The sequence below is a fragment of the Culex quinquefasciatus genome, chromosome 1 (genome assembly GCF_015732765.1).
Source record: "Culex quinquefasciatus strain JHB chromosome 1, VPISU_Cqui_1.0_pri_paternal, whole genome shotgun sequence".
Classification (NCBI taxonomy): domain Eukaryota; kingdom Metazoa; phylum Arthropoda; class Insecta; order Diptera; family Culicidae; genus Culex; species Culex quinquefasciatus.
The window spans coordinates 44,198,143-44,224,202 of NC_051861.1; the positions used below are offsets into that span (position 1 = coordinate 44,198,143).

Sequence of the window (26,060 nt, forward strand, 5' to 3'; positions counted from 1 at the left end):
TTCACAAGATCGTCATCCATTGGAAGTCCTAATTCAAGCGATCATAAACTTATTTCTCCTCTATCTCTCGTAGTGCGTCCGCGTATCGATCGTACCAACTTGGCGGCAGTTACCATCAAGGCTGGACTGTCGGTTCAGTACGACATCGACATCGAGGGTGAACCAGCACCGACGGTGAAATGGTTGCACGGCGAGAAGGAAGTTGCTACCGATGCCGACTACAAGATCGACAACATCGACTACAACACCAAGTTCTTCATCCTGCGAGGTCGCAGAAATCTCAGCGGCAAGTACACCATCGTGGCGACCAACGCTCACGGTGAGGATCGTGCTGAGGTTGAGATCACCATCTTGAGCAAGCCAAGTACGCCGCAAGGTCCGCTGGAGGCTTCGGATGTGCACAAGCATGGATGCAAGTTGAAGTGGAAGCCACCACTAGACGACGGTGGTATGCCAATCGAGGGATACGAAATTGAAAAGTTGGATCCACTCACCGGACAATGGATTCCGTGTGCACAGAGCACCACTCCGGAAGTTAACGTCGCTGGTCTCCAGGAAGGCAAACAGTACAAGTTCCGCGTCAAGGCATTTAATAAGGAAGGTGACAGTGAGCCTTTGGAGATGGAGACTGTTGTGATTGCGAAGGATCCGTACAGCGAGCCAAGCAAGCCCGGTCGTCCGACTCCGATTAACTGGAGCAAGGACTTTGTTGAGCTGGAATGGACTAAGCCAAAATCGGATGGTGGTGCTCCAATTAGCGAGTACATCATTCAGAAGCGTGACAAAGCTAGCCGAAAGTGGCAAGATGCTGCGACGATCGGTGGAGATCGTACTCGTGGAATGGTGGAAGATGTCGAAGAGGGTCATGAGTATGAGTTCCGTGTGATTGCTGTTAATAAGGCTGGTCCATCGGAGCCTAGCGATATTTCGGATAGCGTTGTCGCTAAGCCTCGTTTCTTGGCGCCAAGAATTGATCGTAAGAACCTGGACAAGAAGATTCTTCGCTCTGGACAGTTGCTCAATGTTGAAGCAGATATCACTGGTGAACCAGCACCAAAGGTTACTTGGGAGCTCAAGGAGAAGATTATCACTGGCGGAGGAGATGAACGGATCAGGTTGGACAATGAAGACTACAAGACTAATCTGATCATTAGGAACTTGAAACGCGCAGACTCTGGCATTTACAAGATCACTGCCAAGAATCCCTCTGGTACCGACATGGTTGAAATGGAGCTTGTTGTCCTGGCTAAACCATCCAAGTGTATGGGTCCTCTGAAGGTGTCGGATGTGACAGCTGAGGGATGTAAGTTGGCTTGGTTGCCACCAGAGGATGATGGAGGCGAGCCCATTCAGGCGTACGTCGTCGAGCGTATGGATGTCGACAGCGGTCGCTGGATTCAAGTTTGCGAATCTCGCTTCCCAGAGGCGGATGTTTCTGGACTCCAGGAAGGAAAGGATTACATGTTCCGCGTAAAGGCCGTCAACAGCGAGGGTGAATCTGAGCCACTGGAGACCGACACCAGCATCCGAGCGAAGAATCCTTACGACGCCCCGAGTGCTCCCGGAAAGCCCAAGGCGACCGACTGGTCCAGGAAGCATGTGTTCCTGGAGTGGAAGGAACCGGAAAGCGACGGTGGCGCTCCGATTACCAAGTACATCATCGAAAAGAAGGATGTCAACAGCACCAAGTGGCAAAAGGCTATGGAAACCGACGAGCCTGTCACGAAGGCTAAGGTTCCGGATCTGTTTGAGGGTACAACGTACCAGTTCCGCGTGAAGGCAGTCAACAAGGGTGGACATAGTCCCTACTCGCCGATTTCTGAACCAGTGTTGGTTAAGGACCGCTTTGCTCCACCAAGAATCGATCGTTCTACGCTCAAGAACTTGACGCTGAAGGGTGGACAGTCGTTGAGGTTGGATTGCAAGATCAGTGGCGAGCCTGCACCGACGAAGTATTGGTTGTTGAACAAGGCACGCGTTGAAAAGGACAACCCAGATGTACGTGTTGAGTTTGAAGACTATCGTGCTAAGTTGACTATCAGCAGCGTTACCCGTGCACACAACGGTCCATATGAAATTAAGGCTGAAAATGCTTCTGGTTACGATGAGGTCCAAATCAATATCACTGTCCTGGACAAACCTACTGCACCAGAAGGACCGTTGAAGGTATCGAACGTACACAAAGAGGGATGCTCTCTGAAGTGGAACCCACCACTAGACGATGGTGGTGTTCCAATCGATCACTACAATGTGGAGAAGTTTGACAAGGAAACTGGACGATGGGTTCCAGTTGGAAGGACTGCCGATACTCACATGGAAGTCGCCAACTTGGAACCAGGCCAGGAATATCTGTTCCGCGTCTCGGCTGTCAACGACGAGGGTATATCTGAGCCACTGGCTACCGATACGTACATGCTGGCGAAGAATCCATTCGACGAGCCAAGCAAACCAGGTACCCCGGAAGCCTACGACTGGGACAAGAACTTTATCGAGTTGCGCTGGACTCCACCGGTCAGCGATGGCGGATCTCCGATTACCAAGTACGTTCTCGAAAAACGCACTCACGGCACCATCAAGTGGATCAGATGTGCCGAGGTCATTGGCAACAAGTGCGAGGCTAAGGTGACTGAACTAAACGAAGGCGAAGTGTACGAGTTTAAGGTCCGAGCCGTTAACGAAGCTGGTCCGGGTATCTGGAGTGACCACAGCAAACCGATCACCGCTAAACCAAGAAAACGTGAGTACTTTTTATATTTTCTATGGTAATTCAATAGCAAAGAAATACTTTCTTTTAGTGCCACCCAAGATCGATCGTCGCAACCTCAAGAACCTCAGCGTTGCTGTCGGAGAACCGTTTGGCTTCGACGTCAAGATCTCGGGTGAACCTGCTCCAGAAGTGGACTGGACCATCAATGATCGCATGGTTACGGTGACTACCACTCGTACGATCGACAATGTACCGTACAACAGCAAGTTCGTCAACACCGAACCAGATCGCAGAGATTCTGGCAAGTACGTGATCAAGGCAACCAACAAGTTTGGCACCGATCAGGTTGAGATCACTGTTACCGTGAGATGTAAGTAATAGCCTTGTGAACCCTGTTGAACGATACTTAAAGTGTTATTTATAAATTACAGCTAAGCCTAGCATTCCTGAGGGTCCGTTGGAGGTCAAGGACATGACCAAGGATAGCTGCAAGCTGGAGTGGCAAAAGCCAAAGGACGATGGTGGTGTTCCAATCGATCATTACGTTATCGAGAAGTTCGATCCTGATAATGGTATCTGGATGACCGCCGGAAAGACCGACGGACCGTTCACCGAGTTCCCGGTTGAAGGACTGGTTCCTGGCCATCGTTACAAGTTCCGTGTCAAGGCTGTGAACCCCGAGGGTGAATCCGAGCCGTTGGAGACCGCTGGAACTGTTCTTGCCAAGGATAGCTTCTGTAAGTAATTCCTATCATCTTTAATGTTAATTTTAGTAACCTTTATTTCTTTCTTCGATAGCTGTTCCTGATACTCCGAGCGCTCCAACGGTTGTTGATTGGTCAGAGAATCACGCTGTTCTTAAATGGCCAGAGCCCGACGATGGTGGCAGCCCAATAACTGGTTACATCATTGAGAAGAAGGATAAATACAGTCCGATCTGGGAGAAGGCATGCGAAACGACGTCGCCGAACCCGACTGCTACGGTGGGAGGATTGGTCGAAGGCAACGAGTATCAGTTCCGTGTTGTCGCTGTCAACAAGGCTGGACAGTCGGATCCATCTGACGCAAGCCGCACGTTCACTGCCAAGCCTCGCTTTGCTCCACCCAAGATTGATCGTAGAACGATCAGAGATCTTTCGATCTCTGCCGGATCGATGCTCAAGTTTGATGTTGTCATTACTGGTGAGCCAGCTCCTAAAACCGAATGGCGTATCAACAAGGCTCACGTTACCGATAGGCGTGCTGAAATTCTCGACACGGAGTACAACTCCAAGTTTATTCTGCGTCCAGCAAACCGTAACGATTCTGGAGACTACGAAATCACTGCCACGAACTCATCTGGTCGTGACCAGGTCCAAGTTCAAGTAGTGGTTACTGACAAACCCACTCCACCGGAAGGACCGATGCTGGTGTCGGACATCACCAAAGAAACTTGCAAACTCAAGTGGAAGCGCCCACGTGACGATGGTGGCTGTGACATTGAATATTACCAGATTGAACGTTACGACGATGAGGCTAAGGCATGGATTCCACATGCTCGCAGCGTAGAAACGAACGCCGACATCAGTGGACTGCAGAACGGCAAGAAGTACAAGTTCCGTGTCAGCGCGATCAATGCCGAAGGCGAATCCAAGCCTCTCGAACAGGATGGCGAATTCGTTGCCAAGAATCCGTTCGACGAACCGTCCGCTCCTCGCGATTGCAAGGCCACCGACTGGGGTCCAGACTTTGTCCAGCTCGTCTGGCAGCCTCCGGTTAGCGATGGTGGCTCCCCAGTTACTGGTTACGTCGTCGAAGTTAAGGATAAGTACGGTGAATGGGAGAGGAAGATGCAGGTGCCAGCCAGTGCTACCGAGGCCTTCGTTCCGGATCTTATGGAAGGACAAAAGTACGAATTCCGTGTGCGTGCGGTGAACGATGCCGGTCCTAGCGATCCAAGCAACGCCACGCCACCAATTATCTGCAAGCAGAAGAACCAGCCTCCAAGAATTGATCGCACGAACCTCAACGATGTGCGCATCAAGGCTGGAAACAATGTTGTCTTTGACGTTAAGGTCACAGGTGAACCGATCCCGACTACCAAGTGGTCGTTGAACAAGCGTGAGCTTAAACAGAACGAGCGTTTCAAGATCCAGAACTACGACTACAACACTAAGATCACGATTCGCTCAGCAACTCGTGGAGAAACGGGCACTTACACTATCGAAGCGGAGAATGAAAATGGAAAGGATTCGGCCGAGGTGTTTGTGACGGTGCTGGATGTTCCGAGCCCGCCTCGTGGTCCACTCAAGGTCAAGGAAATCACTAACAATGGAGCCACCCTGGAATGGCTTGCTCCAGAGGATGACGGTGGTCTACCGATTGACAACTACATCATTGAGAAGCTGGACGAAACCAAGGGAACGTGGGCGTACGCCGGCGATTCTGGATACAACGTTTGCAATGCCGAAATCGACGGTCTCATTGAAGGACATTCGTACAAGTTCCGTGTGCGTGCTCAGAACAAGATGGGCAAATCGGAACCACTGTCGATGGCCAACGCTGTTGTGGTGAAGAATCCGTTCCGTGCTCCGGCACGTCCGGAAAACGTCGTTATCAAGGACTACGACAAAGATTACGTCGAGCTGGAGTGGCAGGCCCCGGATAACGATGGAGGTGCGCCAATTACTGGTTACGTGATTGAGAAGCTCAGCAAATATTCTGGAGACTGGGAGAAGTGTGTTGAAGTTGAAGGAAACAAAACTGCTGCCAAGGTTCCAGATCTCATCGAAGGAACGGCTTACCAATTCCGCGTAAAGGCAATCAACCGCGCAGGAGAAGGTGAAGCCAGCAGGCCAACTGAATCGCACATTGCTCGTAGCAAGAACCAACCACCAAAGATTGATCGTTACTCGATGTCCAACGTCAAGGTTCGTGCTGGACTTACCTTTGAGTTCGATGTTCCTGTTCAGGGTGAGCCTGTTCCAGCCAAGGAATGGACGCACAAGGATAACATGATCATCAACACGGATCGCGTCAAGGTTCTTTACGAAAACTACAGAACCAAGCTGCGCGTTATGGATGTCAAGCGGGCGGACAGTGGCGTTTACACTTTGACCGCTAAGAACAAGAACGGCGTTGACATTGCTGATGTGAATGTTACCGTTTTGGACGTTCCAGCACCACCAGAGGGACCCATTCGTTTCGAGAACCTGTCGAAGAATGGCGTAACAATGATGTGGCGTCCTCCGAAGGATGATGGTGGTTCTGAAATCTTGCACTACGTTGTCGAGAAACTTGACACCGATCAGCTCCGCTGGATTCCGGTTGGTGAAACTATCTCCACGAAGATTCGTCCGGATAACTTGATTGAGGGTCACTCGTATCAGTTCCGTGTTCGTGCTGTTAACAAGCAGGGTGAATCTATCCCACTGTCTACTTCCCAGCCGATCACTGCCAAGGATCCTTACGCCAAGCCCGACAAGCCTGGAAAGCCTGTGGCCGCTGACTGGGGAGATAACTTCGTACAGCTGGAATGGAGCATTCCAAAGAAGGACGGTGGATCGCCGATCACGAGCTACATCGTTGAGAAGAAGCCTCGTTACGGAGATTGGAAGTTTGCTGGTGAATTCACCGATTTGTTCCATCCTCACGCAAAGATCACCGATCTCACCAAGGACGAAGAGTATGAGTTCCGCGTGTGTGCCGTGAACAAGGCCGGTGTGGGTGACCCAAGCGAGTCTTCCGACCCTGTTTTGTGCAAGTCTCGTTTCGTGGCCCCGCACTTCGACAAGGGCGCTCTGAGGGACATGATTATTCCCGTTGGCAAGAAGATTGCGTACAACGTTTCTGTGCAAGCTTCGCCAAAGGTCACTGCTGTCTGGAAGCGCAATGGCGTTGTAATTCCAGAGTCTCAGAGAGTTATTCGTGAAGATTACAACAACGAGGTTTCTCTTGAGATTCCATTCTCGATTCGTGACGACAGCGGTATGTACACTCTCATCGTGAAGAACGAGTGTGGCGAGTTCTCTGCCTCTGCACACGTTACCGTGTTGGACAAACCAGCACCACCAGAAGGTCCGCTCAAGATCAGTAACATTACTACTGAGGGATGCCGTCTGGAATGGAAGCTACCCAAGGACGACGGTGGTAGCGCAATCACTCATTACGTCATCGAGAAAATGGACATGTCTCGTGGTACTTGGACCGCTGCTGGAATGAGCACTTCGCTGGTGAACGAGATTTCTCGTCTCATTCACAACAAGCGTTACTCCTTCCGAGTGAAGGCTGTTAACGAGATTGGCGAATCGGAGGCATTGGAATCGTCTCATCCGATTGTTGCCAAGAACGACTTCGAAGAGCCATCGCAGCCCCCGAAACCGCAGGTGGTCGATTGGGATGCCAACTCGGTTAGCTTGGAATGGAATGCTCCCAAGTCCGACGGAGGAGCTCCGATCACGGAGTACATTATCCAGAAGAAAGAAAAGGACAGCCCGTACTGGAGCAATGCTGGAAAAGTTCCTGGAATCCAGCGTAACCTTAAGGTTCCGGATCTTGCTACAGAAACTGAATGGGAGTTCCGTGTTATTGCTGTCAACGCTGCAGGAGAGTCTGAGCCTTCAGATGCATCGGATGCTGTGTTGACTCGTTCGAGATTCATTGCTCCGAAGATCGTTACCCCGTTGCGTGACATGGTGGTCAAGGCTGGATTAATCTTCCACTTGGATGTGAACTTTACTGGCGAACCCGCTCCGGAAGTCACATGGACGTTGAATGGTAAACCAGTTGAAACTGATAAGCGCACCACGTTGACCGCTGTTGGACATCATACCATCGTGCACACTGTGAATTGTAACCGTGGAGACTCGGGCGAATACAAACTGGTTATCAAAAACTCGAGTGGTACTGACGAAGGCCAGATGCGTCTTACTGTGCTGGACCGTCCAGACCCACCAGAGGGCCCAATGAACTACGAAGAGATCACCGAGAAGAGCGTTACGATTTCGTGGAAGCCACCAAAGGACAATGGAGGATCCGAAATTACTGGATACGTTGTGGAGAAGAAGGATCTCACCCATGGCGGTGGATGGGTCCCGGCCGTTGCTTATGTCAGTCCGAAGTACACTCATACTGTCGTGCCACGTCTGAACAAGGGCAACAAATACGAGTTCCGTGTTATGGCTGAGAATCTGCAAGGCCGTTCGGAGGGTCTGATGAGCAAGCACCCAGTGGTTGCCAAGGATCAGTTTGTTGTTCCTGGAGCACCGACTAAACCGGACATTATCGATAGCAACTACGATCAAATTACAATCAGCTGGAAGCCACCAATCAGTGATGGAGGATCGAGAATTACCGGATACAATATTGAACGTCGCGATGCTACTACTGGTCGCTGGATCTTGGCGAACAAGTATCCAGTACAAAACATTGAGTTCACTGACACTGGCGTTACTAAGAACAAACAGTACGACTACCGTGTATCGGCTGTCAACGCTGCTGGCCAGGGCAGTCCTAGTGATCCATCTCACAAGGCTTGGGCCAAACCGATGCAGCAGAAACCGGCTCTCAACATGGACAGCTTCAGAAAGCGAACTATCAAGGTTCGTGCTGGTGAACCAATCATCATCACTATCCCACTGGTGGGTGCTCCAATCCCAACCGTCGAATGGTTCCGCAGCGGTGTTAAGATTCCGGAAACTTCCCGAGTTTCGATTGATACCAACAGTGAGCAAACCGTGTTCCGTGTGGAGAAGAGCGACCGTATTGACTCTGATACCTACAAGATCAAGGCTTCCAACCAGTATGGCGAAGACGTCAAAGAATTCGAAGTTATCGTGGTTGATCGTCCTCAGCCTCCAAGGAATGTGTTTGCTCTGGAGACTACTCAAGATACTGTCACGCTCAACTGGGACGCTCCCAAAGACGATGGTGGTTCAGAAATCACGGGATACAGCATTGAATACAAAGAGTTCCCATCGGACAACTGGAAGATGGTGTACGGTACTGTTCCTCGTTGCTCGCATACAGTCAAGCATTTGACCGAAAACCACGAATACATCTTCCGTGTTCGTGCTGAGAATCTGTATGGATCTTCGGAACCGACTGAGAGCAAGACCATTTCGCCAAAGAGCCCCGATCCACCACAGGCCGTTGACAAGCCAGTTGTCGAGGATTTCACTCCCAGCTCGTGTACCATCTCATGGAAGCCTCCACGTGTGCAAACCAGACCAGTTGTTGGATACATTGTCGAGAAACGCGAACGTGGAACCGGAGATTGGGTGCAGGTTAACAACTATCCAACTGCTAACCTTACGTACACTATTCCTGATCTGATGGAAGGATTCCGCTACGAATTCCGTGTCAAGACTGTTAACGATGTGGGCTGCAGCAAGCCAAGCGAACCGACCGATCCGATCACTGCCCAACACCAGCGCAAGCGTCCGAATCAACCAGATCCACCGGCAATCGAAAAGATCGCTCGCAGCAGCGTTTCGCTTTCGTGGCGTACGTTGCGCAGAGATGCCAAGGAAAAGATCAAGGGATACATTGTGCAGTATCGTCTCAAAGACGCCGAAAACTGGTCTGATGCCAACAGTAAGGATGATTTGATCTCAGATCAATATTACCGCGTAGAGAACTTGGAAGAGGGTAAGGAGTACCAGTTCCGTCTTATTGCTGTCAACGACATTGGATCGTCTGACCCATCCCGTCCGAGCATTTCGGTCAGCTTGGCAGAACAGCCCAACAGACCAAAGATGGATCTCAGCAATGTTCGTGATATCACGGTCAGAGCAGGAGATGACTTCAACATCCATGTTCCGTATACTGCCTTCCCGAAACCGGTTGCAACTTGGTTGGCCAACGAGGAACAAATCGACGATTCCGATTCTCGTGTGCACAGACAGCTTACTGACGAAGCTGCCAGCATTGTCGTGACCAACAGCAAGCGTACGGACTCAAAGCAGTACCGTTTGATGCTGAAGAATCCATCTGGTACCGATATTGCCACGTGCAACGTTAAGGTTTTGGATAGACCAAGCAAGCCTGAGAATGTCGCTGTTGAGTCCTTTGGAGGTGAACATCTCATTCTGTGCTGGAACACACCATTGGATGATGGTGGTTCACCGGTTACCAACTACGTCGTCGAGAAGAAGGACAAGAGCTCATCAAACTGGACCAAGGTCAGCAGCTACTGCACTGCTACATTCCTCAAGATTCGCAATCTACGTATCAATCAGCAGTATGAGTTCCGTGTCTATGCCGAAAACAAGTACGGAATGTCTGATCCCGGACAATCTGGTGCGATTGTTGCCAAACATCCGTTCGATATTCCAACTCAGCCAGGAACCCCGACTCGTGTGGAAACCACCGAAGACTCTGTCACCATTACCTGGACTAAGCCGGCTAGCAACGGTGGTTCGCCAATCACTCACTACGTTGTTGAGAAGCGTCTCGCCTCTGAAGGTAGCTGGACCAAGGTACAGCAGGGTTCGCTCAAGGATCTGGTGTGCAAGGTTGCGGGACTTACTGAAAACCGGGAATACATCTTCCGTGTGGCAGCCGTTAATGCAGCTGGGCAGAGTCCGTTCAGCTCTGCATCGGATCCAATTATGGTTACTGCTGCGTTCAGTTCTCCGAAGATTACTTCCGACATTGGTATGCGTGACATCTTGGTTATCGCTAAGGATCCGTTCAAGATTATCGTACCATACTCTGCTTCTCCGAGACCAGACGCCTTCTGGTTGGTCAATGGTAATGAAGTCTCAAGAAACGATAGAATTGAACTTCACATTAACGACAATGAGGCTGTCTTCAAGAATGATAACGCCAAACGCATGGATTCCGGAAGCTACACCATCCATTTGGTCAATTGCGTTGGTAAGGACACCGCTTCTTGCCGTGTGTTGGTTGTTGACAAGCCAACACCACCAATTGGACCACTTGAGGTTACGGAAATTACGCCCGAATCTTGTACTCTGACGTGGAAGGTGCCGCTTGATGATGGTGGTAGTCCAATCACAAACTACATTGTTGAACGATATGAGCCGCTCGGATACTGGACCAAGGCTAGCAGCTTTGTTCGGTCCAACCATTACGACAACATGGGAATGGAAGCTAACAAGCAGTACAGCTTCAGAGTACGCGCTGAGAACCAGTACGGCATCAGCGATCCGTTGATTCTGGAGGAACCAATTATTGCCCGCTATCCGTTCACTGTTCCGGATCCACCAAATCCACCACGTGTTACCGATTGGGATGCCAACTACGTCACTGTCACCTGGGAACGCCCGCTCATGGATGGAGGTTCCCGTATTCAAGGCTATCGCTTCGAGTACAGAGATGTTACTGACAGCTCATGGATTATTTGTAACTTCCTCATTAAGGACAACACGTACCAGGTGTACAATCTGCTGCCTGGCCGTCAATACGAGTTCCGTGTTCGTGCGCAGAACGCTGCAGGTGTGAGCAAACCATCGGCATCGTCTAAGAAGTTCAAGATTCACGGAAAGGTTACGGCACCATCGCCACCTGGAGCACCAGCGATTGTCAAGGTTGGCAAGAGCTTCGTTGACCTTAGCTGGACGACACCAGCCAGTGACGGTGGTTCCAAGATCACCGGATACTACGTCGAGCGACGAGACATTGGTGGTGCCCGATGGGTCAAGTGCAACGAGTCGAATATTCCAGTCACGGAGCTCACTGTTACGAACCTCATTGAGGGCGGAGTCTACGAGTTCCGTGTTTACGCTGTCAATAATTACGGAGTTTCTCCACCATCTGTTGAGACACGCTCGGTCAGAATTGGTGAATTGCTCGATACGGAGAAACCAGAATGGGTGCAAAGATTGAAGTTCAGCTTGGTGCCTTTAGGCAAGTCTGTGCAGCTGACATGTGAGGCTCATGGTAAACCGGAACCAACCTGCAGATGGCTGCGTAACGGAAAGGAGATTACGCATGGAGGGCAGTTCGCACTGGAAAGCAAGAACGGTGTGTTCTCGTTGCACATTTCTAACGTTACTTATCGCGATGAGGGTGATTACACTTGCGAGGCAATCAACTTTGTTGGCGTCGTTCACACTACGGCTGCGGTCAAGATTGGAGTGCCACCGAAATTGGTCAACATTCCATCGGACGTGTACCTTATCAAGGGAGATAACGCAAAGATTAAGCTTGGATTTAGCGGCGACCAGCCTCTGGAGGTTAACATCTCGAAGGATCGTGAGAAGTTGATCGAAACCGAGCACATTAAATACACCGTGTTTGATGATTATGCTGTTATCTACATCAGAGAAGTGGAACAAGTTGACCAGGGTGTATACTTGGTCAACTTCAAGAACGACAGTGGAAGCGTTTCGTGCAACGTTAATGTTCACGTCACTGGACTTCCTGGACCTCCAACTGGACCTCTGCTTACCAGCCATATTACCAAGAACATGTGCACGATTTCGTGGAAACCACCAGCATCGGATGGCGGACGCAAGATCACTCACTATGTCATTGAACGTCGTGATATCAAGTCGCAGCACTGGCTAATTGTATCGAACTACGTCAAGGAATGTCAGTTGATCGTTAAGGGATTGATCGAGAACTCCGAGTACATGTTCCGCGTGTCGGCTGTTAACGAGAATGGAATGGGCTCACCATTGGTGGGAGTCGATGCCATCAAGGCTCGTGGACCGTACGATCTGCCATCGCCCCCTGGTATTCCGATCATTCACGAAGTGGGAGGTGACTTTGTCAACCTGGAATGGGAGAAACCAGTCTCTGACGGAGGCTCCCGTATTACCGGATACTGGATCGAGAAGCGTGAACAGGGCATTGAAACATGGCAGCGCGTCAACACCGTGTCGTGCTCTATCTGCACCATTAACTGCGTCAATCTGGTTGAGGGACGATTCTACGAGTTCCGTGTTGCTGCTCAGAACGAAGTTGGCATTTCTGAATTCTCGAAGGCTTCGCAGCTGGTGAAGGCTGAAGATCCAGATGTGTGCAAGGCACCAGAAGTTGTCAAACCACTGAACACAATGACTTGCGTGCAGAACAGAAATGTCGAGTTCGTCTGCAAGATCACCGGTGTTCCCCGGCCCAAGATTACCTGGCACAAGGGAGCTCGCGAGATCTGCTCTGGATCGCGTTATCATATGTACAGCGATGGAGATATGCACCATTTGGCTATCAACGATGTGTTTGGTGAAGATGCCGATGAGTACACTTGCCGTGCCGTCAACAAGGGAGGCGTTAAGTCTACCAAGGCTTCGCTTATCATCAAATCGCCACCGAAACTGAACGTTCCTCCGCGATTCCGTGATACTGCCTTCTTCGATAACGGCGAGAACATTGAGATCAAGATTCCGTTCACTGGATTCCCGAAACCAAGATGTCACTGGAACCTCAAGGGCGAACAGATCGAGTCTGGCAGCCATTATCACATTGAAACTCGTGAGCGACACACTGTGCTGACTATTCGTGATGGTTCTCAGTTCGACTCTGGCGACTACACGATCACTATCGAGAACGAATTGGGACAGGACACCGCCGAAATCAAGATTCAAATCAGCGATCGTCCAGACAAGCCGAAGAACCTTAGCGTCGACCAGATTGGACTGGATCATGTTACTCTGAGCTGGCTGGCACCATCTTGGGATGGTGGAGCAAGTATTACCAACTACATCGTTGAGAAACGCGAAGTTCCGTTGTCAACCTGGATCCGCGCTGGCACCACCCGCTTCAATCAGCTTATCGTTCCGCATCTGTCTCCTGGACATCAGTACGAGTTCCGTTGCTTTGCTGAAAACGTTTACGGCCGCTCTGACCCATCAGATCAGACCGAATTGGTCAGTCTGAAGGATCTGGGCATTAAGCAAGTCAAGCGCGTCAAGTACGAGCTGGACGAGAACGGCAAGCCGAAACGCCAGGGCAAGCGTGAGCCAATTGGAGACTACGATACCTATGTGTTTGACGTGTTCTCCAAGTACCAGACTAAGCCAGTTGAGATCTCCAACAAGAGCGTCTATGACCTGTACGAGATTTTGGAGGAAATTGGTACGGGAGCGTTTGGCGTTGTTCATCGTTGCCGTGAGCGCAAGACTGGAAATGTGTTTGCCGCCAAGTTCATTCCAGTGTCTCAGAACTCTGAGCGTGACTTGATTCGCAAGGAAATTGACATCATGAACCAGCTGCACCATCGCAAGTTGATCCACCTGCACGATGCCTTCGAGGATGAGGATGAGTTTGTGCTGATTTACGAGTTCTTGTCTGGAGGTGAACTGTTTGAGCGCATCACCACCGAAGGCTACCGCATGTGTGAACAGGAGATCATTGAGTACATGAAGCAGATCTGCGAGGCTGTCAAGTACATGCATGAGAAGAACATCATCCACTTGGATATCAAGCCGGAGAATGTCATGTGCCAGACGAGAAACAGCAACCAAGTTAAGCTGATCGATTTCGGATTGGCCACACGACTGAACCCCAACGAAATGGTCAAGATCTCGACAGGAACCGCTGAGTTTGCTGCTCCGGAAATTGTTGAGCGTGAACCTGTTGGTTTCTACACTGACATGTGGGCTGTAGGTGTGTTGGCTTACGTTTTGATTAGCGGTCTTTCACCATTCGCTGGAGAGACCGACATCGATACGTTGAAGAACATCAAACAAGGAACGTGGGAGTTCGATGAGGTTGCATTCAAGGACGTGTCGGAAGAGTGTAAGGACTTTATCCGCCGGCTGTTGATCAAGACCAAGGAGAAGCGTATGACTGCTCACGAGTGTCTGATGCACGCCTGGTTGAGCGATAGCTACAACAGCTCGACTTCGCTGATCTCGATTGAACGCTACAAGACCATCCGCGATCTTATCCGCAGAAAGTACGACAACTGGGCATCGTTTGTGCTGCCGCTGGGTAGACTTTCGGAATACTCTGCACTGCGCAAGTTGCTTGTTACCAAGTACAAGATCCACGAAACCTCGTTCGACCGACGACAGGCTGCTCCTCGGTTCGTCATTCGTCCGCAGTCGGCATTCTGTTACGAAGGACAAAGCTGCAAGTTCTACTGCCGTGTTATTGGTGTGGCAACTTCGGTTGTGACCTGGTACCACAACAACCAGGAGCTCAAGCAGTCGGTCAAGTTCATGAAGCGTTACGCCAACGACGACTACTACTTCATTATCAACCGCGTCAAGCTGGATGATCGTGGCGAGTACATTATCCGTGCTGAGAACCACTACGGATCTCGCGAGGAGGTCATCTTCCTGAATGTCCACCCGATGTCTAAGCAGATTCCAGTTTACAAACCCGAGACCCTCACCGTCAGAAAGCGTGAACCAAGCCCACGGCCAATGTGGCAGGAAGAGTCCGATGCCGCTCCGGTGTTCACCTTTGCTCTGCGTCCTCGTGTCATGCAGCTGCGAGACACTTGCAAGCTGTTGTGTTGTCTAAGCGGAAAGCCTGTGCCGACCGTTAAGTGGTTCAAGAATGGCCGCGAGCTTAGCCGGTTTGAGTACGCTATGACGCACACCGATGGCGTGGTGACGATGGAGATCATCGACACCAAGGTTGACGATTCGGGCGAGTACAAGTGCGTTGCCGTCAACCCGCTTGGAAAGGCTGAAACCAGCTGCGTCGTTATCGTTGAAGACCGCCGCCGCCAGTTGGATCTTCCACAGCCGAAGGCTGATGGTAAGAAATCGATCAAGAAACCGGAAGCCAAGGCCGCTCCATCGAAACAACTCGGACCTCCAGATGCACGATCCCGCCAGTCGACCCGCGAGCTATTGCGTAAGTTGTCAACTGGAGAAAGCTTGTCGTAGACCTTACTAATGGTTTTTTTTCTTGTTTAACAGCACTGAAATCGGACAGCATGATGTGCCCACCGGACTTCACCAGAAAGCTGAAGGACGTTGTCGCGTCCGACGGCGAACCACTGCAGCTAAACTGCCACGTGAGCGGCGATCCGCTGCCTCAGATCGTATGGACCAAGAACGGCAAGAAGCTGACCTCTTCGGCTGTTATTGACATCAAGTACAAATCCGGCATCGCTAGCCTTCGAATCAACGAACTGTTCCCGGAGGACTCTGGCACGTACGTGTGCACAGCGAAGAACTCCATGGGAGAAACCTCGACGCAGTGTGTGCTCGATGTGAAGAGTGAGTTGAATGAGGTAGTCTATCCGAGAAGAATTACTAATATTGCTCTTTCAACAGAGGGACCAGCCGGCACTGCCCGACCGGAAAAGAAGGGTGGCTCGTCCAAGGCCCCGATCATCAACAAGCACGCCGAGTCCGGTTACTACAAGGACGGCTCGGAAGTAACGATCGTTTGCAACATTTCCTGCCCGGATCCGTTCAACGTGATCTGGCTGCACGACAATCGCGAAATCAAAAACACCCCCGACTTTGAATATCTGAACGACGGCGACGTTTACTCGCTGCATATTCCTGAAATCTTCCCCGAGGACGCCGGCACGTACACGTGCGAGGCGTTCAACAAGGGCGGAGAGAGCTTCAGTTCCTGTACCATTACGGTTTTGTCGAGCAGCGAGCAGAAGGACACGCCGACCTTCGCCAAGTTCCCGGCCTCGTTGAGTGTGCTGGACGGTGCGAAGGCCGTGTTCACCTGCGAGACGTACGACTCTCCGACCAAACTCGAGTGGTACAAGGACGGCGAGCCTATCAACGAGTCCTCCAACCGGTACCGGTTCGTGAAGAAGGACAACAAGTACACCTTCACCATTGCCAAGTGCTCGTTCGAGGACATTGGCCAGTACCAGGTGCGGGTGGTCACACGCCAAGGTGACGCACTGGCTTCCTTCTCCGTCAATGTTAGTGCGTAATAGGTTGTTCTAAGTGATAAGGTACTAGAATGTTAGCTAGGTAGATCCAAAGAAGAGGAGAACTTAATATTTTGGAAGATTTTTTTTTATTGTTTGTTTTCGGTACTGTGAGCGATTTTTTTTATTTAGCTTTCACGTGTAAGTAATATTTTTGTAAAGTATTATCGACATCCAACAAGCATAATGAGGTAGGAATTGATTTTTTATTGTTGATTTACAGAAAAATTTAATAAAAAAATATTTGAGAACGATGTGAGTGTTAATTATTTAATGACCTATGACATATAATTCTTATGATCAATACACAATAACAAATGTTGCCAATAATTAATGTCTGGGTAAAAGTAAGGTAGTATCATTAATTTCTATTTGGCACCTTATGTTGACTCAGCTTTCAATGAAAGACTCTAGAAAAGTTTTCGCCTGGCAGCATTTATCCCATAGACTAATTAAAGACTAAACACTCGGAACCAAAATTTTCAAAAATTATGACTCATAAGCTGTGAACCGCGGGTACCACGTTGAACCACGCATCGGCTTGCCCCTCGTATGACAGAACGACATGGCAGCGCTGGTTTTTTCGATTTCGTTTTGTGCTGATTTACGCGCGCATCTTGTTTGTTTTTGTTTTTCTTAGCAATCAAGGCAGCAGGCTGCAAACAAGTCAATCAGCTGTGCAGGGATTTTTGTTTGGCGAAACAAGCGAAATTTACTGGTGTTTGGTTTGTAAGGTAATGTTTAGCTTTTAAAATAAATGCTTATTTTATTCGGTTTATCATTTATGTTCTCTTTTCCAGATGATTGCTGTTTTCTCATCATTCCTCGCAAGCCAAATCTGTTCAATACGAACGGCTCGATCGTCCGCGACCTCGCCGCCGGATGATTGAATCACCTCGAACCTAGTCAACTCGATGGTAACGATTGCCTTCCGGAGTTTTGGGCCCGAAAGAGCGTGTTAGGCATTTCGACGCTGCACATTATCCGTGCCAACAAGTTCATCTGTGAGGGTGTCGACTTCGGCGGGCCAACATTCCGGTCATCGGAGGCCACTCCGGCAAGACCATTATCCCAGTGAACCCCAGAGCTTCCCCAGGACAAGATTGCCGCCCTGACGGCACGCATTCAGGAGGTCCTCAAGGCCAAGGCCGGTGTCGGATCGGCCACGTTCACGACGGCCTACGCCGAAGCCCGTGAACGCCTACGAGCTAGAGCTGCTAAAGAAGGACATTCCGGAGCTGAAACAAACATCCGGAAGGGCAAGGAGTTTGTCAAGAAGAACTTTGTGAACAAAAAAAGTGAATTTCGATCATGTTGAAAAAAATAGTAACCAACCATTGAAAATAAACTTTCAAGTGCAGGATAAAAATATCGGCGTTATTGTTTTCTTTGTACTAAAGTAAAAGAAGGGTTTTTTCCCATGACCCATTAAGAGGATTCTTGGACTTAGCGACTTCGGCGGGTTTCAGTTCCGGGACGAAGCGGGCTTCCTTTTTGGGGGCTTTCTTCCTGCTGACCTCCGCGTACAGCTCGCCTATATCGGCGACGGCAAAAGAGGTGCTCGGGGCGGTTTGTTGGTGATGCTGGTTCGGGGACAAATTTTTGTTTGACGACGTTATCGCTGGGGTTCGGAATGCCACAAGTTGACAGTTCAGAGCAAAGATCTTGGCTGTTTTGAGGTTTTTGAAGTAGGTGCAATTCGTCGAGGCCAAGATGGCGTCTGCAAAGACATTCATTCCTTTCAGAGTGACAATTCCGGGTTGGAGGAGGACGGTTTTGCCCTGCCGGTATTAACCGGAGGCGGCCCGCGCCGGCTTTGCTTGGCAAACCCGACGGTGCTCACGTGATCGTTCTCGGAGAAGAAGATTATCAACATTCCGCAATGATCTCGATCGAGAGCCGCTTCTTGTCTAGAATCGACCACCCTCGGGATCTCGTTCGGGATCCCCTCCAGACGATGGTTCACTCTACTAATCACCGTCCTCTTCCGGAAACTGGTTCCGTTTAAATCAAAACAAAAACCCAAACCCAAACAATAACATTGCGCAAAATGTCATGTCAAAGTCAGAGCTGCCAGTTGTTGACATTTCGATCTGTCATTTTTGACAGTGAACCGGCCCTGTCGAGGGGTCATAAAAAGGTTGAGTCATGGTTCAGAGCTCACTGAGTAGTCTTTTATTAGTCTATGATTTATCCTGTTTTTAAAATCGTAATCAAGCTTTCAACGTTTTTTTAATTTAATTTAATTTATGTAAAATTATCTTTAAACAAGAGAAGTTAAAGCACAGTTCTACAAATCGCCCCAGTTCGACCACTCATCAATCATATTTTTGGCAAAAGCCAGAAGCATCACCAGCAAATTGCTTCCAACGTTTTGTCATCACCAGACGTTCGTCAGCTGCTTTTCAATTTCCAATCAGAACAGCAAGTTCAAATCCCCCACCGACCAACAGCGAAAGAGAAAAAAAAAATATTTGGGTTGAGGTTACTCCTCCTTCCCCACTTAACATTGGGTGGGAATGGTTGAACCAGAAGTGTTTGCTCCAGTCACGCCAAATTTTCCTTCACTCGTCTTTTGAAATTGAATTCCTCGGCGTGATAAATGATCCCCGCACGATGGGATCGTTTGTTTTCGTTGGCATGAATCTGTTTGCAGGAAATCAATAGTTGCACAGCAAAGCGTTACAAGAAGCTGTGTAAGATTGTGCCAGGCTAAGGAAAATTGGAAAATTTCTTCAGCCCTTTTCCCGACCCGCTTAGAATTTTGCTCGAATTGTCGGATTGTCGACAGTGATGGATAGTGCGACTGCCACAGATTGGAAATGGTTTTGATTTTTTTGTTGCTGTTTGTTGATGTGGTCATAATTTCTCAAATGACTCCCTTGTCGCCAATCAGATAACCGAATGGGTCGAACGGAGGCAGAATGATAATGTTTTTGCTTGAGTCTGTCGAAGGAAAGTTTTTCATTAGCTTTCCAAACCTGGTAACTTCCGCTCTCAGCGAAGGTGTTTCATGGTGAAAGCATTGTTATCGTTAATGTTGTTTAGTGAGCGAATATTTATTGGTTGTTATCAACACAAACTACATGAAATCAATTTTAAATTGAAATCAATGAAACTATCTTATTCAGGGCCTTGTTCCGAGACCGAGCCACGTAGCCCAGTGGTAACGCTTCCGCCTTGTAAGCGGTAGATCGGGGTTCAAATCCCGGTTCGGACCAACACAACTGGCGATCTTTTCTCTTCTGGATTCGATTGTTTAGTAAAGGGAAGGTAGTGCATCGTCATAAGCTGGAACTTAACATGATACCTTAGGGAGGCAACCTATGGAATGTTAACACTAATCATAACATGTTAACATTAAGTTAATAAATAGCCACTAAATCCGCTTTGTAAATGCGTCCCCGATACTCTGAGATACTACTACTGAGTTATGGGAAAAAAATACTTACTGACTTGTTCCAGTAGGCTTATGTGCCCAAATTCCAAATATGAGGTTTACAAAAAATGTCCGATGTTCATGGATGGTCTGTAATATCCAAAAAATATAAAATCCAGATGATTCCTGACAATTTTAACCCTACAAGACAAAACTCAAACGACGTGACAAACGCAACCACTCAAACGTGTGCCACCAATGTCGACAAAGCATTCCCCGTAATGACGACGTCTCATTCCTCCCTGAGATCTACAAAATCGTCGCATAGATCCGACCTCTTGGGCGAGTTCCGATATCTTTATTGCCAAAGTGCATAAATTTGTGTACTTAATGGTCCGTTCAGTCTTGTCCCGTTCCTCATCGCATGAGGTGGCCTTTCGTAAGGCCTACCACTTTTCGCCCAGCACAGAGTAGTTCTGGTTGAAGTTGGTGGTTTAAGGAGCCGAATGTAAGCTCGCACCGTGAATCGACCCATAAATCATGGGACAACAATTCGATACGGGTCCGATAAAGCACGAACAAACGGTGGTGTTCTTTTTTTGTGGTTGCCAGAGGTACGCCTTTTTGCTCCAACAGAGAGTTGACCGAAAAGTTGGAGACTGAGTTGGAAACCTTTTTGTAATAATATGCATTCTATTATATTAGGGTTGTTGTCTCTATTGTTGAACTAGTATGCAAACTGGACCCATGTTTTTTTTTTAAACAGCAATATCAAAGTTCCAGTCAGTGCTTCGAGTTTTCAGCCAATCCAGGTCGAAAATACGTGCATCGTGGGTCAAAACTCAAAAGCTAAAGAGAAGAATTGGAGGCAAAAATAGGTACAAGAACTCTAACTTTTGGCACTTATTGAATGTGTAGGGAGGGCATTGCGCCACAAATAAAATTATAAATTGCAAGATTTCAGTGATATCGATGACATTTATGAGGGGTAAAGGCGCGTGACGTGTGAGTTCACTTGTTTGGCCACGGGGAGGCACTTTATTCTGCTATAGAAATCAACTGAGGTGAATGATTTCGGTTGAATGCTGCTGCCAGAATGACTGGACCTCGTCGTTACATCATGCCTGCAAAGTCGGGTAATTGAGCATTTTTGCTGTGTTTGTTTGAAAAAAAAAAAAAAAAAAAACCCAGGATCAACCCAGGATTATTTGAGTATTGAGTATTGAGTTGCATTGCAGTTGCATGCATTTTTTTACATTAAGAGCATCATTACCGGTGCGTTGCGGAAATTGTTGCTATTTTATTAACCCGTAACGCTTCTATTTTAGTTTAGTCACCCGGTCCCACACCGGTCGTTGCTAAATTGGGTTAGCAAATTACTACCCGGCAACCTTACCGGTGGTTGCTGAACTGTTGTGTATGGCAGTTTCATGAAAATGATTCGACATCATTTTTTTAAGAAAACATAAAAGCTTTCACCATTTTCAATTATATTTTTTTTATTGAAACAAAAAACATACTACAAAAACAGAAGACGCCTTCCAGAATCACCATGCTTATTGGCCAAATGGCCAGTTAACATGGAAACGGATACCAGAAAAATGGCCAACTTGATTATTGTTAATGAAACCTTGTCATGTTGGATATTAAACTTTATGGAATTGAAAGATATGTAAATCTACGGTCATGCCGATGTTTGCTGACCCATTCTGGCCAATCTGGAACCGGTTACCGGTGGCCCCTTGGGGACACTTCCGGAATATGAGAGAAATCCTATAATCCGACATATCAAACTTCATGAAATTGAAAGATATGTCAATCTACGGTCATGCCGTTGTTCACTGACCCATTCTGGCCAATCTGGAACAGGTTACTGGTGACCCCTTGGGGACACTTCCGGAATATGAGAGAAATCCTATCATCCGACATATCAAACTTCATGAAATTGAAAACTACCTTAATCTACGGTTATGCAATTGATCGCTGACCGTTGGTTGAAATATCTATGAATTTCATGAAGTTTGATACATCGGATGATAGGGTTTCTCTCATATTCTGGAAGCGTCCAAGAGGCCACCGGGAATTAGTTTCAGAATTGCCAGAATGAATAAGAGTACAAAGGCATGACCGTAGATTGACACATCCTTCCAGAAGTGTAGCCAGAATTTTGGTCCGGAGGGGGGGGGGGGCTTGAACATGAATTTTTCTTCTTTTTTGTTCTTCTTCCCTCTCTCCCATATGTATTCCAAAAATTCAGGGGGTTTGCCCGAAGCTCATCCCCTAGCTAGGTGCCTGCATCCTTCAATTTCATGAAGTTTGATATGTCGGATGATAGGATTTCTCTCATATTCCGGGATTGTCCCAAAGGGGCCACTGGTTACCGGTTCAGGATTGGCCAAGATTGGTCAGCGATCAACGGCATGACCAAAGATTGGCATATCTATCAATTTCATGATGTTTGATATGTCGGATAATGGGGTTTCTCTCATATTCCGAGAGTGTCCCCAAGGGGCCACCAGTAACCTGTTCCAGATTGGCCAAAATGGGTCAGCGAACATCGGCAAGACCGTAGATTGACAAATCTTTCAATTTCATGAAGTTTGATATGTCGGATGGTAGGGTTACTTTCATATTCCAGGAGTGTACCCAAGGGGCCACCGGTTACCGGTTACAGAATGGCCGGAATGGGTCAGCGAACAACGGCATGACCGTAAATTGACATATCTTTCAATTTCATAAAGTTTGACATTTCGATGTTTATTGACATATTGCTTATTGCGAGATAAAATCCCATATCTCCTCCGCTAAGACTGACAGGAGGTTACAGCCGCCGAACTACCGCGGTGCAAAAATCAGCGAGTTGAACTGAAATTCAGCAATGATTTAGCTGTCAACTTGATTTGTTTTGAATATTTTCCAAAAAGTCAGCAGAAAACTCAAGGCAACCTTTGACAACAGCCAAACATTTGTTCTGCGACTGTCATGCGACCATTCTTCTGCGGCCGTATCAACGCGCGTGAATTCTAATTATCGACACCCGCGATAATATCTATCAATTTCATGAAGTTTGATATGTAAGATGATAGGGTTTCTCTCATATTCCGGAAGTATCCCCAAGGGGCCACCGGTAACCTGTTCCAGATTGGCCAGAATGGGTCAGTGAACAACGGTATGACCGTAGATTGACATATCTTTCAATTTTATGAAGTTTGATATATCGGATGATAGGGTTTCTCTCATACTCCGGAAGTGTCCCCAAGGGGCCACCGGTAACCGGTTCCAGATTGGCCAGGATGGCTCAGCTAATAGCGGCATTACCAAAGATGGACATATCTTTCAATTTCATGGAGTTTGAAGTGCAACATGATGGGTTTTCACCAAAAAAGTCAAGTTGGCCGTTCATCGGGTTCTCGGGAACCGGTTCCAGGATACCCGGAAGTGGCCACTAACACTCCAGAGTGGTTCTGGCAATCGTGTATTGTATTTTTAGTAAGTTTTATGGATCAACTCAACCATTGTGAGAGTATTTGTATCACATATATGTGTAAAACATTAAAACATGAATTTTTCGGACGTTCCGGATTTCCGGAACCGGTAGGTCACCTGGCCCTGATATTAATATGTGTGGTCAAAGTACAGGTAAATACCTGTTTAATGCAACCCGGAGCATCCTGATTGGTTGAAATTTGCCGGAGATACAGGTGTCAAAGTTGGGGTCTCAAAAAGGTCTTTTTTCGGTTTTAACCGATTCCCGTGGCCACCGGTGTCCAAATCCGGTTTTCTATGTCGGTTTCGAAAAGGGGACATCTTAAGTTTTCATTTGTGACCAAAAGAACCGGAATCGGTCAAAAACTGGATTTATGACGATTTTTTAAAGTTTGGGGTCGAAAAGGACCCCAATACCTTATGTGGGAACCAGCAAAAACTTTCAGAAAGCCAAGAAGCATCCACCCTGATGTAAAGGGAACTCCTTCCGGATGTTTTTGCCGGCTCTGACTATCGGAAGTCCAAACAGTTTCCTCCCTCTTGCGCAGGGAACTCGTTCCGCATGGTTACGAAACCAGCAAACATCATCCGGAAGGAGTTCCCTGCGCATGAGATGATGCTGCCGGATTTTTTTGCCAGCTCCGTGACCATCCGGAAGGAGTTTTCTGCGCTAGAGGAAGGATGCTGTCCGAGTATTCAGAAAACTGGGAAAACCATTCTCATGAGCAATCCTTCAGTAGCCGGTTCCGTGGCCAGTAAACCCGGAATCCAGGCCATTTTTCACGATACATACCGGATTTTTTATTGCCGCAATCCACCCCTTTTTATTTTTTGCGCGGATTGGTCACTTCGACCGACAAAAGACGAAAAAAAAAACACATAAACAACATTCAAACATAAAAACTGAACCAGCTTTGTTTTGAACTTTGACAGTTCCAAGTTTTAGTTGCGTTGCTAGCGCGTTGCTAGATTTGGTAACTCGCTCCCAACCGACGCGTTACGTTTTAGTTTAGCAACCCATTTAGCAACGACCGGTGTGGGAGCAAAGTTACTAACACGCGTTACAAAACCCTAAAACCGGCCTAATACTCACGCTGGTAAGGTTGCTCTAATAGGTGAACAACCAAACAAATTTGACTAAAATGGGGTCGCAGAACTCGAATTTGGTGTTAAAACTAAAAAATACATTTTTTTGTTCGTGATTCGAATCCGAAGTCCCATGCAAACCTTCCGAAAATCGAGTCTGGACTGTATTCTCCAGATGCGCGTATGGCTTTCACGTTTGATAACAATCATTGATTGTTAACAACTGACAGTAGTATGTTTTCCATTCTCTCTATCTCTTAACACTAGCGTGCAAAATCAATGACCGGCAAGGTGTGAATGTTCATATTCACTAAACGTGAACCGTGTTGGGGATCGCTGCAAGCTACAGCAACGCCGGTTCCGGTTCCACATTTCCGGTGTTCACACGTGCAGAATTTCAATATTCAATCAATGGCCCGTGACGCTCAATTTTGTGCTTGTATGAGTGCGTCATTATTGGTGCATGGAAATTGACCTCCCCCACCAGCCGCTAGCTAGCATGACGAATTTGAAACGGAATTAATATTAAATCAATACCTGGCTTTGTCCTGTAGCATCCAACCGACAGGAAATGTCACTACAGGAGATCGAAAGCAAATTACTTTCTCCCAGTAGGGTGCATCTGTGGTTTGTCAAGCCGAGGGGAGTTTATGAAAATTAGTTGTAACATTCCGATATTGTCATGGCCTATCTACAATCACCTTACTTAAAAAATTGCACTTAGTTTGGCTTTTTGACTCAATAGAAATGAATTTGATTTTCTACAATGGAAAAGTAATCAAATTAGAAACTTGACATATGGTTTGAATAAGGCTACCAACTCTTGCAGAGCAAAAATCCGCATCCGAGTTTTTTTTATCGAAAAGGTCCTTTAACATGTGTAACACAACAGTTTATAGGACCTTTAAAAAAACTCTAGATTTGCTTATTCAAATGTTCAAATGTTTTCACAAGTTTTAGAAAGCCTTTGAAAATGGATAAATATATTTAGTAAGGAATTTCTAAAAGAACAATTCTAGAGTTTTTTTTAAAGGTCCTATCAACATATGAAAGACATTAGTTCAAAAACTTTAGAATTATTGATAATCAAGTTTGAATTGAGGAAACCCCGGAAAACTCTCCCTTTTTAAATCAATCTCACAGAAAAATCAAAATTTGTAGTTAACAAAAGCTTCGAACAAATCAAAAAAGCAATTCAATGATTAAAAAGTTGTTAAAATTCCGTACAAATCTGTATTATGCGTAAAATTCCCTACAAAAATTCCGGCCTGTTAAAAATCCGCGAAGAGGTTCAAAATCCGTATGGTAAGGGAAAAATCCGTACAGTTGGTAGCCTAAGGTTTGAAAAATTTCAAACTCTAAGATAAGTTGACATTTCCAAATTAAAGGTTAACAAACAACTGCATAGCAACGTTTTGAGTTGTCAACGTGCGCATGTTTGATTTTTTTTAACTTCATCATCCCGGTACGAGAATCGAACTCCCCCAACCCCTGCATTGGAAATCCAGCACGCCGCTAGCCGAAAGTTCTTGTAGTGAAAACAGGTCACCACTGCCTTCATCCGTTGATGCTGGTTGATTTTCCCTCGGTTGCTG

General features: G+C 47.6%; 1 protein-coding gene across 3 annotated transcripts in view; it reads left to right on the top strand.

Annotated features, from left to right (window-relative positions):
• LOC6033676 (twitchin) overlaps positions 1-16,768 on the top strand; it is a 51,462-nt gene extending 34,694 nt beyond the window's left edge. For all 3 annotated transcript variants that reach the window (XM_038252837.1, XM_038252843.1, XM_001844050.2), the window contains 6 exons: positions 74-2,737; positions 2,796-3,077; positions 3,139-3,444; positions 3,506-15,463; positions 15,529-15,831; positions 15,889-16,768. In XM_038252837.1, the coding sequence (XP_038108765.1) occupies positions 74-2,737; positions 2,796-3,077; positions 3,139-3,444; positions 3,506-15,463; positions 15,529-15,831; positions 15,889-16,517 (16,142 nt within the window). In that variant the 3' untranslated portion in view covers positions 16,518-16,768. The remainder of the gene's footprint in view (positions 1-73; positions 2,738-2,795; positions 3,078-3,138; positions 3,445-3,505; positions 15,464-15,528; positions 15,832-15,888) is intronic.
• The last annotated feature ends 9,292 nt before the right edge of the window (positions 16,769-26,060 follow it).